This window comes from Lynx rufus, unplaced genomic scaffold, assembly GCF_022079265.1.
Source record: "Lynx rufus isolate CCGP_SWC_20201006 ecotype Redwood Valley unplaced genomic scaffold, mLynRuf1.p SCAF_17, whole genome shotgun sequence".
Lineage (NCBI taxonomy): Eukaryota > Metazoa > Chordata > Mammalia > Carnivora > Felidae > Lynx > Lynx rufus.
In genome coordinates this window covers 33756191-33768681 of record NW_025814831.1, presented here as the reverse complement: position 1 = coordinate 33768681, position 12491 = coordinate 33756191, and the positions used below count along the sequence as shown (strand labels likewise).

General features: G+C 54.0%; 1 protein-coding gene across 4 annotated transcripts in view; it reads right to left on the bottom strand.

The window, feature by feature from the left end:
• ACTN1 (actinin alpha 1) overlaps window positions 1-12491 on the bottom strand; it is a 95520-nt gene that overhangs the window by 15149 nt on the left and 67880 nt on the right. For all 4 annotated transcript variants that reach the window (XM_047079451.1, XM_047079449.1, XM_047079450.1 and 1 more), the window contains exons 7-10: window positions 10961-11042; window positions 9033-9118; window positions 1801-1893; window positions 253-483 (exon numbers count right to left, since the gene is read on the bottom strand). In XM_047079451.1, the coding sequence (XP_046935407.1) occupies window positions 253-483; window positions 1801-1893; window positions 9033-9118; window positions 10961-11042 (492 nt within the window). The remainder of the gene's footprint in view (window positions 1-252; window positions 484-1800; window positions 1894-9032; window positions 9119-10960; window positions 11043-12491) is intronic.

Genomic DNA, 12491 nt, shown 5'->3' with positions numbered 1-12491 from the left:
TTCTAAGGTGGGGGGAGGGGGTGCTGGGAGGCCCGGGTGGATATTCAGGGGTCTGGCAGGACAGGTCTGACCTGGGATGGTCAGGAGACAGGGGGCTTGAGTCTGGGTGGCAATCTGGAAGGGAGAAACGATTTCTGGAACAGCGTATGCAGGTGGAAGGAAGCCCATCCCGCCCTGTCCCGCCCTGTCCTGCCCTGTCCCGCCCACAGTGCCGCATTCGGCCGGGAGCAGCTCCGGCTCCCCGGCGCTCACCGAGACCATCCTGCCCTCGGAGGGCATGAAGGCGGGCCGGTTGCTGAGGCGCAGCTTGGTCTGCAGTGTGTTGAAGTTGATCTCCAGCTGGCACTTCTCCTGCACCTTGGGTGGCTTGTGCAGACGCCGGTAGTCCCGGAAGTCCTCCAGCTTCTGCTGCATGGCGTGCATGGTGTTCTCCGGCGCCCGGTTCTCCAGCCACGGGATGGTGCGGCGGATCCACTCCAGCAGCTGGGGGGAGGGACACGCGGAGGGCATGAGGATGCTGGGAGGGGGGCCCGGGGCTGCCTCCCTTCCCTCCTACAGCCTTTGGGCCCCTTCCCTGACAGGGGGAGCCGGGGGATGTCTCTCCTGACAGCATGTCCCGTCCCAGCTACCACTCCCCGGCAGTAGAGGCCAGGCTCCAGGAGAGTCACAGGCTTCATGCAGCCTGGCCACCAGCCTCTTCTCTCCCAGGGGAAGGGGTTAACTCAAGCTCTGCCCAAGGAAGAACCGTGGACCTGGTAGGAAGTCAGCCAGACCAGGAGGAGACCCGAGCTCTGGGTCCAGCCCCACCAGCTGGCTGGGCCTCGGTGTCCTCTGTCCCGGGGAGGTAACAACCATAACAGCCGCTTCCTGAGGCCCTTGTCAGCCGGGATCTAGAATCTGGAATGTGGGCCTCTGACTCAAAAAGGAAGAGGCTGGCTTCTGGGGCACAGGCAGGGAACAGCCTGGATGAGGTGATGACGGTGGAGAAAGTGGAGGAGGAGTGGAATGGGTGACAGGAAACAGAACGAGCACCTGCAAGGTGCCAGCGTGTCCCCCAGACGGACTCATCGGAATGAGGATTGGGATCCCATGGGGTTCTGTGCTGTGACTCCTGCCCCAGGTTACAGAGAGGTAAACCGAGGCGCCGTGAGGTTATGTGACTTGCCAAGGTGACCAAGCTGGAATGGCAGAGCTGGGCTTACACCTGGCACCTGCGTTCTTACTATGCTGGATGGCAGATCCACCAAGAGGCTGGGCTGAGCTGTTCAGAAGGCTGAATTCTTTTAGGCAAGTGGAGCCCTACCCCAAATATAGTCAACGGCAGAACAGCAAACCCAGCCCTGTCTCCTCCTGTCCCCTGGGTGGGCCCAGCTGCTTAGCGAGACTGAGGCAGCACTGATCCCATCTCCAGATCACATCCTCTCAGAACCAGGCATACTGTTTTTCTAGGCCAAGCGACTCACAGAACAACAGTATACCAGGCTAGAAAGGCCCTTGAGATCCCTTGGCTTAGCTCTCACTCGGCAAGGGGAAAAAACCCAAGACCCAGAGAGGTGAAAAGTTTCCCGGGCTCACTCTTTGTTGGCAAGAAACACAGCCTACGACTCGGCTTTCTGGAGCCTAGAGATGAGCCCCACCTCTGCCCTGGGTCAGCTGTGCTGGGACCAAGGACTACGCCCAGCCTGGGACTATACCCCAGGGATGGGTCTGGAGGTACAGGCTCTGGGGACTCCCTCTTCTCCCGGGGTGGGGTAGCAGAGCCCTGCCGGAGCCAGCTGGGGGAACTCAAGAGGTACCCACATCGCTGGCCAGCTTCTCATAGTCTTCCATAAGCTGCTCGTTCTCCTGGTTGACGGCCAACACCTTGCAGATGCGATTGGCTGCTGTCTCCGCCTGGCAACAAGAAAGGGCGTGGGTGTCACGGTCAGCCCTGGGCAGCAGGAGCTCCCGCCCTGCAGCTCTACCAGCAGGAAGTCAGCCCCTGAGGCTTTCAGTCCACATCTTCCTCCTCATCCTCTGCCAGCCCATGCCGGGTCCCACAGGTCAAGTGAGCCCGAAGAGAGATCTTGGTGGCTGAACCGGGCCCTTGGAGAAGGACCAGAGTTTGAGGCCAACCATGCACGTTGGGAAGTAACTAATGTGATGACTGATATAGTCAAAACGGTCAGCTCAGGTAAAGAGGGGAGAAAAATTCATGCCAAGCCTACACTCCCAAGTGGAGGCCCTGGGGTCCCCAAGGCTCAGGCTCTCAGGTTGGATTTGCCAGGATCTTAGGAGATGCAGGTATTCAAACCTGGGAGTCCAGAATAAGGTGCTGACTGAGAAACAAAGGGGCCTACAGAATCTGCTCCTGGCTCAAAGCCCAAAGAACATTAGAGAAGACTCAGGGACCCCTACTGCATGAAGGGCAAGACTTCAGGATCAAGCCAGCATGCACAGAATGTCCAGAAAGCTGGGCACTGGCACCTCTGGGAAAGCGGAGGCCTCATGCTCAGTGAGTGCCGGGCAAACAGACACAGGACGCAGGTTTTGGCAACAAGAGGACTGAAAGGAAATCAGATGCAAAGGCCTGGAAACTCCAGGGACACCACCTTCTTGGGCCATGGAAGGCACCGTGGACTTAACACCAGCAAGGGCCAGGTGGTCCTAAACCACCAGGAGCTCAGGTAACCTTTAAATTCATCTGTTTTCTTGTGTACATCATAACCCAACTCCAAGGGGAGGGGAACTCAAAGCCTTTTTGGGGTCCTGGGATAGAAAGACAGCCTGGGAGTAGGAGCAGATAATGCCTATTAGAGAAGGGTGAGCCTACAGATGACAAGGGTTTAGGGGATAGAAAGATGGGACCTCACAACTGGTTGATGAACAAGGCAAAATGGGTTTTGACTGCAGCAAGATAAACTGAGGCTAGGCATGAAGAAGAACTTCCTGAGAATGAGGGTGCTTTGAACTGAGAAGGAGTAATTAAAATGTAAATGTTTTTTCTTTGCAAAACTTTTCAAATAGGATACACAGCCACCAAATCCCGTGATTGGGAGTGGCTGCTGGGATGGGGGGGGCGTGCAGAATGAGGTCAGCATAAAGGTCTTTTCAAACTCAAAGTCAGGAGATCACACCCCCCGCCCCAGGCAAGGTGTTAGAGCAGGTAGGCCTCCACCAGGCAACTGGGAATGGCTAGAGGGCCTCCAAGATGGGCACTTTGAGTCTTGGGTCTCAAGAAACTGAGGCAAGGAGTCACATCCTTAGACCTTCACCCCCCTGCCCTCTGACCTAACTCTGCCCTGGAGATGCCATGACCATTTCTTCCATGGAGCTCTTGATTGATTGTCCTTCCTCTTAAGAACCAACAAGTAACCACAGGGAATACCAAAAGGTGACAAGGAGAGATATTCTTTCCCGGAGACTCTGCCAGAAGACGTGGGGCCCTTGGAAAGAGCAAGGTCATGGGAAACATGCCAATGTGCCCCATGAAGAGGGCTGGGGGTAGCAATCTGCCTGAAGCGACCAGGGCCATTTCCTGTGAAGGCTGGGGAAGGGGACACAGGGGCCAGTGGTCTCTGTGCTGACATAAGTAAGCTATGCCCAACATGCTGACCAAGTGGGTAAGAATCAGAGATGGCCACGCATCATAGGCAAGAAGCAGCTGCCACTGTGATGTCTCAAGGATAAAGCCCTCCTTGGCCTCGTTACCCCCGACGCGTCTTGAAATCCTGGGCTCGGTGGTCATAAGCTTTGACTTGTGTGTCAGTCGGTCAAACTGGCAGACTGAGTGAGGCCGGCGTTCATGGGATTTTAGGAGATAATCCATTGAGCCTCAGGAGCCTCACCCATCCGCAGAGCCTGTTGACGGACTGTTCTAGGATCAACAGAGGTTCCTTTTGGATGCCGTCTGGGGGACGTTCCCAAGTGGGCCACCTGGGGACTTTTTGCAGAGACCCACCTCTTTCCCAAGCTTGCGGCTCAGCCTGCCCCACTCCTAGGTGGCTTCACCAGCAGAGACTGAGAAAACCACTCATTATAACCAGGAAATCTGTCTTTGGAAAGAAAGCACAGGCATCATGGAACAAGAGAGCTTTCTTTAAGAGAGCTGTCTGCAAACTCCATCTGGATTGCCTCTGCCCTCGAGGGACAGCCCAGCTTCCACGGTTACCTTTAGGAAGGAAGCAGACTCCTGGAACCCAGATTTAACGTTAGGGGAAAAAAGAAAAAAAAAAAAAGTAGAAACCTCAAGACCTTGACCCATCTCGTTCACTCACTGCTTAACTCCCTCCCCCAGGCTGGCAGTCTCACCCTTTACAAGGTCCCTTTACAAAGAAGGGTTCAGTCATCCACCACCACCAGCCCAGGAGGTCACAGAGACCACGCAGGAAAGACCAATGTGGTAAGGCCTGAAGGACATAATCCCTGGGGTGGAAGGCAAGCGGGACTCTTGAGCGTGGGACCCAGGCTTACCCTAGCATCCCACTTTCTAGTTTTCTAGAAACTGTTTCTTCCGTGGCCACAAGAACGCCATCACCATGAGGGATTTAGGAGAGAGGTACTGAGCACCACCAGCTCCTAAAGAGACTGCCCAAAGGAGAGATTTGTTCTAGGGGAGGAAAGATTCATTCTCTGAGAGAAACAGAAATTGAAACGCCATCAGAAAAACAACCGTAGGAGAGTCCTGGCCTCGGGCAGTTCCCGCAAGAGGAGATGGGCTGTTCCAGAACCCAAGAAGCAAAACCAGAGTGCCCAGGCCTTTCTGATGTTGGCAGAATTTGCACAAGGGGTGGAAGCGTAAATATCGTAAATGGGCTGAGAAAATATTTTGTAACACTAGGCAATAAACACACACACAAAAAAGGGAGACTTCTAGAAATCTGCATTTGCCTTCCCTTGGTTTATATTTTCACAACTTACTTTAAGTTATATTATTATACAGCTTAACACAGAACAATCTGTTTGGCTTTATATTAGTAACTTTTTTTTTTAAGTTATGGACTCTTATTCCTGGAGTACTAATAACTTAGCTATCCCAACTGAAACTCTGCTATCCCAAAGCCACACTGCTGTGCTAACACGCAGCATCGAACTCGCTGGTACAAGGTAGTTAATTAAGGTAACATCTAACACCCAAATGTGGCCAAATGACGCACAATGGCTCTGCCACCCACAAGCCACAGATTCACATGAATGCCACAAAAATGTCATCTGTGACCTTTTTAGTCGAGAATTTCCCAGATCTATCTAGAATTGCCCATTTCCTTCCTCCCACAGCCTAGCCTCTCCCTGTGCCTAAGTCAGCACCCAGCCCCAGTACCCCTGCCAGCCAGGCCCGCAGGCAAAGGCACGCAGCCTGCTCCCCGTCTCTGGCTCCCCCTGTGCTCCTCACCCCAGGCAGAGGACCAGGGCTAACTCGCTGTCCCCTCACAGGCTGACCTGTGACATCTCGAAGCTGTCACACAAGCTGTGACCGCCTTCCTGATCTTTGCCGCACTTTCACCTGAGGACCTCTACTCCACCCTTAAGACCCCCAAGACCAGGTGCCTCCTGTTCAAGAAAGCCTCCGTGTGGTGCAGCCCCGTGGCCCTCCCCCCCCCCCCCCCGTCCCCTGCTCAGGCCCACAGCACAGAAGGCACTGACTAGACCGCAGCCATTGCTGGCTTCCAGGTTTCAGGGTTTCCCCAGATGGACCATAATCCTTCAAGGGCACAAATGGCTGTTTCCTTCCCTTAGGAGATTCACGATGTGACAAAAGCAAGCAAGGGGCCAAACGAAGAGATGCAAACGTCACCATCTACTCCTGAAAGCATCCAGAAACACCTGCAGCAGATCTAGCCTGTGCTTTAAACGGCTGTTTCTCCAACATTCCCAATAGACCGTGAACTTTAAGGCACAAACTACATAAACAAAAATCTGGTGCTTTCTGTTGATTCTAAATCGACGCGGGGGACGAGGAGGGCAAAGGAAAACTGAGAAAGAGTCAGAACCCAAACCAACATGTCAAACAGAAGTTGGTCCTCACCTGACAAGGAAAACCAACGACGCGCCCCTGTCTGGGTGCGTGGACGGCCACACGTGCGCACACGCATGCACACGCGTGTACACGTGTGCACGCGTGTGCGTGCATGTGTATACCATCGTATGGTGCATGCATGTATGTACTGAGCATGGGTTTCAGAATATGGCCCCCCACTGGCATCAGACACGGAGACAGTCAAGACACGAAGAGTGTGTGAGTCGGAATGAATCGTCCTTCTTCCAAGGAGAGGAGGAAGCTTCCCCTCCCCCTGGTCTGCTTGGCTCTAAGCAGTTGCCTGAATCCTTAGAAGTGGTTACGGGCAACTCTAGGAGAGGCCCCCGACCCAGGACATGAGATGGACGCCACCGCCCCCCCCCCCCGCCCCCAGCCCCACACTGGTGACCTTGTCCTCGAATGTGGACAAAAGGAGTGTGAAATGGTTGCAACAAGGATGAGAGGGAGGGAAGAGGGGCGTGGGGAGAGGTGGTATGAGATCTGGGAGAAAAGCAGGCTGCTAATGCACACGCACATACGCACACGCACGTGCACACACTCTCGCACACGCACGCACACACTCCCGTCCGAGCATTATCATCAGCCAGGACACAGGGAAGGCCAGTGTCGGCAGGCGTGAAGCCCAGGAGAGGACCCCTGGAGGGGCAGGGGACAGAGAGGAGGAGCTGGAAAACCCGAGAGCAGAGAGCAGTCTAGCTACAGAGGCGGGCAAGCAGGCCCTCTGTGGTTATCAGGGCTGGGGCGGCCCACCAAGGAAGGGGACAGATGCTGCTCACAACCTGGCTGACAGGTGGGGGCTCAGAGGGGCCAGAAGAAGTTGACGAGAGAGCAGCAGCAGAGGTGGGACAGAGGGAAACAGGAGGAAGCAAGAGGCAGGCCGGAGAGGAGGTTGGAGGGGGCTGGGGATCCTGGGAGGGCCAGGACACCTGTGAGTCACGGAAGCCTCCACGAGGGGCAGCTCTCCCGTCTCAGTGCCAGTGAGGCCTGCAAGGAAGGCGAGGAGGGTTCTGGTGCCCGTCCAGCCAGGGGACGGGGTTGCTACAAGCCCACGTGCCTCTGTGTAACTTTTTAAAGGCACCTCTTCCCAAGGCATTCCTATTGGAAAACTGTCATACTGATCTGTTAGAGAATATTGTTACTGCCATCTGCAGGATTCCTTCTGTAACAAATATCCAAATCTCCATGGTCTAAGGTGCACACATGGCAGGCTTGTGGAGTGCGCAACCTGCACCACGTCCATGGCAGGCCTGCTTGGGAAGGGCTCTGAGCCTCTGGCCTGGACACCAGGGAGAAGGCAGGAAGGCTTCTCCCTGCCCTGTCTGCTGGGTAATTTGAAAGGATGGTTGTGACTGAGCGGGAAGGAGAGAAAATGAAGGGGTCCTGAATGTTTAAGGGAATAGTTAGGAAGCATAGCCCAGAGCCATATCGCTTGGGATAAGGGCTCTTGACTCAGGGTCCAGGGAAGGAGCTGAGACCACGAGCTTCTTTCCCATCTGTGACCTCCACTAAGCCCAGTGTGCATGGTCAGAGACACAAGGGGCCATCCAGAGGCTGGGGCTCTCTGGCATCTTCAACCGGCCAAGGTTCAGAGAGCACCCTGCCCTCCTACAAGAGGAGGAGGGGCTGCAGGCCCACGGACTGCTGCCGGAGCATCCAGGGAGGAAGGAAGAGGTGGGCGGAGGGCGGCAGGGAGAGCGGGCGAGGCCGAGGGAGAGCTCACCTTCTGCGCACCCAAGAAGGCGTGGCAGTGACATGAAACATTAGGTCACATGGCCTTCCCATCCTTAGCGTGCCTACACATCTGCACAGAGAAGGAGAAGAGGTTGAGAGGAGAAAGGGAGCAGCAGCACAGAATAAACCCAAACAGCCGTGGCGGACAGGGAGAATGCAAGACAGACGCACAGACAGCAGATGAGGGAACGGGCAGAGAGAGACGAAATGAGATGGTGGGAGGAGAGAAGGGTGAGGAGGTGGAGGGCACAGGCTGAGACAGGAAAGGGAGAGAGAGAGCAGAGGGGAAGGCTGGGCAGAGGTGGGAGGGGGGAGCGCCCCCATCATGCATTTGGAGACAGGTCACTCAGACTCCATGCGGAGGGTGGGAAATTGGCCTGAGCACATCCAACCTGATGTGACAGGTCCACGGCTCGACACCGTGAAGGCCCAGCCTGTGGTCCTGTCAACCTGCATGTTGTGTTTCCAGGGTCCTGCCTGTGAGTGGGGTCTGGGAGAGAGGCTTCTGCTGCCTGAGCTAAGCCTGGTAACAAAAATATTCAGCGCTCTTTAGTTGTGGTACCCTTGTGCAGTGTGCAACCCGCACAACTGGACTTTAAACTCAGGCCTCCCTGAGCAAAACTGGGCCGGGACATTTGAAGGGGCTCACAGCGGCCCACCTCCTCCCATCCCCCTCCAAGGGGCTGTGCTTATGTCTGTAAATACAGCATGCAGAGTGACCCCACATGTGGGTCCCCGGCAGGATACAGAAGGCATCAGGGCCTGAAAAAAAAGCTGTGGACAGATTTGCTACATCATGCCCATGAGTGGGAGAAAGGTGGGGGCTTCACGACACCTTTGCAAAACAGGTCAGTGAGGACAGGAGATGCCTCCCTAAGGGAAGCCCGGCTGCTGTGTTAAAAAGCCTGTGGCTTCAACAAAGGTGGGCGCGGAGGGACTGCTGCCTACTGCAGCTTCCAGGAGTCCAGAACCCCCAGGCTGATTCCACACATGCAGCTCTTCCTGCTCAAGCCAGCCCTCTGGGCCCCAGAAGGCGAGCTCGAGCCCAGTCCTCTCAGAGACTGCAGGGGAAGAGGAGAAGAGGAACAGAGGGGCAGGGCGGGAGAGGAGCCGAGCGAGAGCAGCACGCCGCGTTGGCACCGGGAGCTAACTCTACCAGAGAGACGCGCCATCCAGACCCTGCTGCCAGGGAGAGGCGGGGGGGGGGGGGGGGCGGGGGCGCATGGTTTGGGTCCCGGCCCGAGGTGTGCTGCACAAGGAAGGAGGGGAAGGGGGGGGCGGGTACCTTCTGGGCTCCGGAGAAGGCATGGTAGAAGCTGGACACGTAAGTCATGATGGCTTTCTCATCCGGTCGGGCGGTTCCGACGATGTCTGTCAAGAAAAATCTGGAGTTAAAAGCCAGCTGGCGAACACATGATGCACTTCCTGATGTGATGCGGAAAGAAGCTTGCAGAATCACCAAGTCTTCTGGGCCACAGGCTGAGCCTGAATCTCACCAGCTTCTGGACTCAGCTTCCTTCCGCTTACAGGAACATGAGAGGTAGAGGGAGGAGAGAAACAGTGACCCAAGGAAGCAAACAACAAACCCAGAATGAGGAACATTCCATGGGCAGCTGGCCCCGTCTGTGCAACAAGTTTCACGGCAGGAATAAAAAAGGGATGAAGGAAGGAGGGAAGTACTACAGATTGGAAAAGACATAAGAAACAGAACTAAACGCCATGTGCAGGCCTTATCTGGATCCTGGTTAAAACAAACCAACTCTAGGGGCGCCTGGGTGGCTCAGTCGGTTAAGCGTCCGACTTCGGCTCAGGTCATGATCTCACGGTCCGTGAGTTTGAGCCCTGCATCTGGCTCCGTGCTGACAGTGTGGAGCCTGCTTCGAATTCTCTCTCTCTCCCTCTCTCTCTCTGTCCCTTTTGCACTCTCTCTCTCTCAAAATAAATAAAAGAAACTTGAAATTAAAAAAAAAAGTTGGACACTTAACCAACTGAGCCACCCAGGTGCCCTACATAAATATGATTTTTAAGGGAATTCTAAAGTATCTTTTATTTAAAATGCTGCTTAAAAAAAAAAAAAAAAACAAAAACTAAAGGGTGCCCGGGTGGCTCAGTACCTTAAGCATCTGACTTTAGCTCAGGTCATGATCTCACTGTTCAGGAGTTCGAGCCTCACGTCGGGCTCTGTGCTGATAGCTCAGAGCCTGGAGCCTGCTTCAGATTCTGTGTCTCCCTCTCTCGCTGCCCTGCTTGTGCTGTGTCTCTCTCTCTCAAAAATTAAAAAAAAAAATAAAAAACAAATAATAAAACTCTAAAAAGAAACAATTGGGGAAATTTGATTTTGAATTAGGCAGTCAATATATCAAGGATTTACAGTCGCCTTCCTAGGCATGACATTTGTTTTATGGTTACGTAAGAATATTTTTAAGGTATGTGGTGGTGAAATGCTGTGATGTCTGGGATTTACTTGATAATATTCCAATGAAGAAAACAAAAGGGAAAAAAAGTGACAAAATCTAATTGTTTTATCTATATGCTGGGTAAATGGAAGTTCCTACACTATCCCCCTGCTTTTGCATATATTTGAAAATGGCCCCAGACACACATTGTCACAAACTATCACCTCTCCCTCCCATTCTCCTAAGGGCCCATTCATCTTTCTAAAAAGTCACTTGTTTTTCTATAAATGCCAGTTGTCCCCTCCATTTCCCCTATAAGTTGGGTATGGATATAGACCCCAAACTCCTAACCACCCCATGAAGGACTCATCACCGAGAGCTCTCATGTGTGTACACACGATGCACTTGTTAAGAGACCTCTGTTTGCTTTTCTCCTGTTAATATGTCTTTTGCCAGTCTAATGTGCAGGATCCCAGCTGGACAGCCTAAGAGGGTAAGGGGAAAGATTTTTTTCCCTTGGCTACAACAACAGAGGAACGCGGTGCCCCACCCCAGCACCCTCTACCTCAACTCCAAGACAGAGATGAGAACCATCTTTAGGCAGCTGATGCAGAAACGGCCTCAAAGCCCTTCTCAGCACCAGCTAGCCTCCCCTCCAAACCCCAGGGAACCGAGGAATCCCCGGCGGCAGGTGACCCCCAGGCTCCCCAGATGAGGTCCCAGAGACCAGACCTCTTCTCTTCCCACCTCGGGCTGCCGGGCCCCACCCTTCCCGGGTGAGAAAAGGGCCAGAGGCACAGACAGAGACGCCTTTTACCTTCAGCATCCAGCATCTTGGGGATGTCTAGGTACTTCTCTGCCACATCAAAGGCTGTGTTCAGATTTGTGAGTGGGTCATCCTAGAGGGAGACGAGGACAAAGGCATGTGAGAGGCCCAAGAAGTCACTGGTTACCCCCATGCAGGTGACCAAAGACTGGGGGGCAGAGGGGACTTCTGCAGTCCTCTCTCCCCCAAGGTGTGGTCCTCAAGGTCCAGCTCTGTGTGTACAAGGCTCGCTTCACCTCCAGCGCTTGTTGTGTGGGCGGTTAAAATGCCATCTTTCCCCGTCAAGCCTCAGTTTGCCAGAAACAGGATGGAGAGGGGCGCCTGGGTGGCTCAGTCGGCTGAGCGTCCAACTTCAGCTCAGGTCACGATCTCGCAGTTCGTGAGTTCGAGCTCCGCGTCAGGCTCTGGGCCGATGGCTCAGAGCCTGGAGCCTGCTTCTGATTCTGTGTCTCCCTCTCTCTCTGCCCCTCCCCCATTCGTGCTCTGTCTCTGTCTCAAAAATAAATAAACATTAAAAAAAAAAATTTAAAAAAAGAAACGGGATGGAGAATACTGGCCTACAGCCCAAGAAAGAACTGCTAGGAACTACACGCTGCGAGCAGAGCGCTGGCCTGGGCATCGTCCTTCTTGGCTCCTGGCTTCAGTTCTGCCACCAGCCGGCGGGACTGGTATGTAACCCGACCTCAGCTTCCCCAGCTGTTTTTCAAGAGTTGGACTAGGCTCCCTCAAGCCCCTCCGGTGCTCACATTCCACAAAATCTGAGGGCACCTTCGCACAGCCACAACCTTCGACTATTCTGGCTTCTACCGCCACATCCAGAAAACTGGGGACTGGCGAGGACGTGGAGAAATCAGAACCCGTGGGCACTGCTGGTGGGAATATATAACGGTGCGGCCCCTGTGGAACACAGTGTCCTCCAGAAGTGAAGCACAGGGATCCCTATAACCCAGCAGGCCCACTTCTGGGCATATCTCCCGAAGAATTGAAAGCGGGGACTCAAGCAGATGTGCATACCCCCGGATTCACAGCAGCATTATTCACAAGAGCTAAACGGTGGAAATAACACAAAAGCCCACTGGCACATGAAGAGATAAACCAACTGTGCGATCCATACAACGGACTCTTACTCCGCCTGAAAAAGGAAGGAAGGAAATTCTGACACACGGCACAAGCAGGGTGAACCTTGAACACATCGCGCTAAGTGAAACGAGCCAGACACAAATATCGTACGATGCCACTTACACGAGGCATCTAGAGTCAGATTCATAGAATCAGAAGGTAGAGGCTGGGGGAGGGGGGAGGGGAGAGTGATGGTTTAGCGGGTTCCGAGTTGGAGTTGTGCAAGATGGAGAGAGCCCTGGAGGCGGAGAGTGATGGCGGCACAGTCAGGTGAATGCACTGTCACCACCCCATACGCCTCGACGCAGTTAAAGCTTTTAGATTATACGTGTTCTGCGTTTTTACGTATGTTACGTTTTATGTTATATACATTTTACCACAGTTAAAAGAATTTTTTCTGACG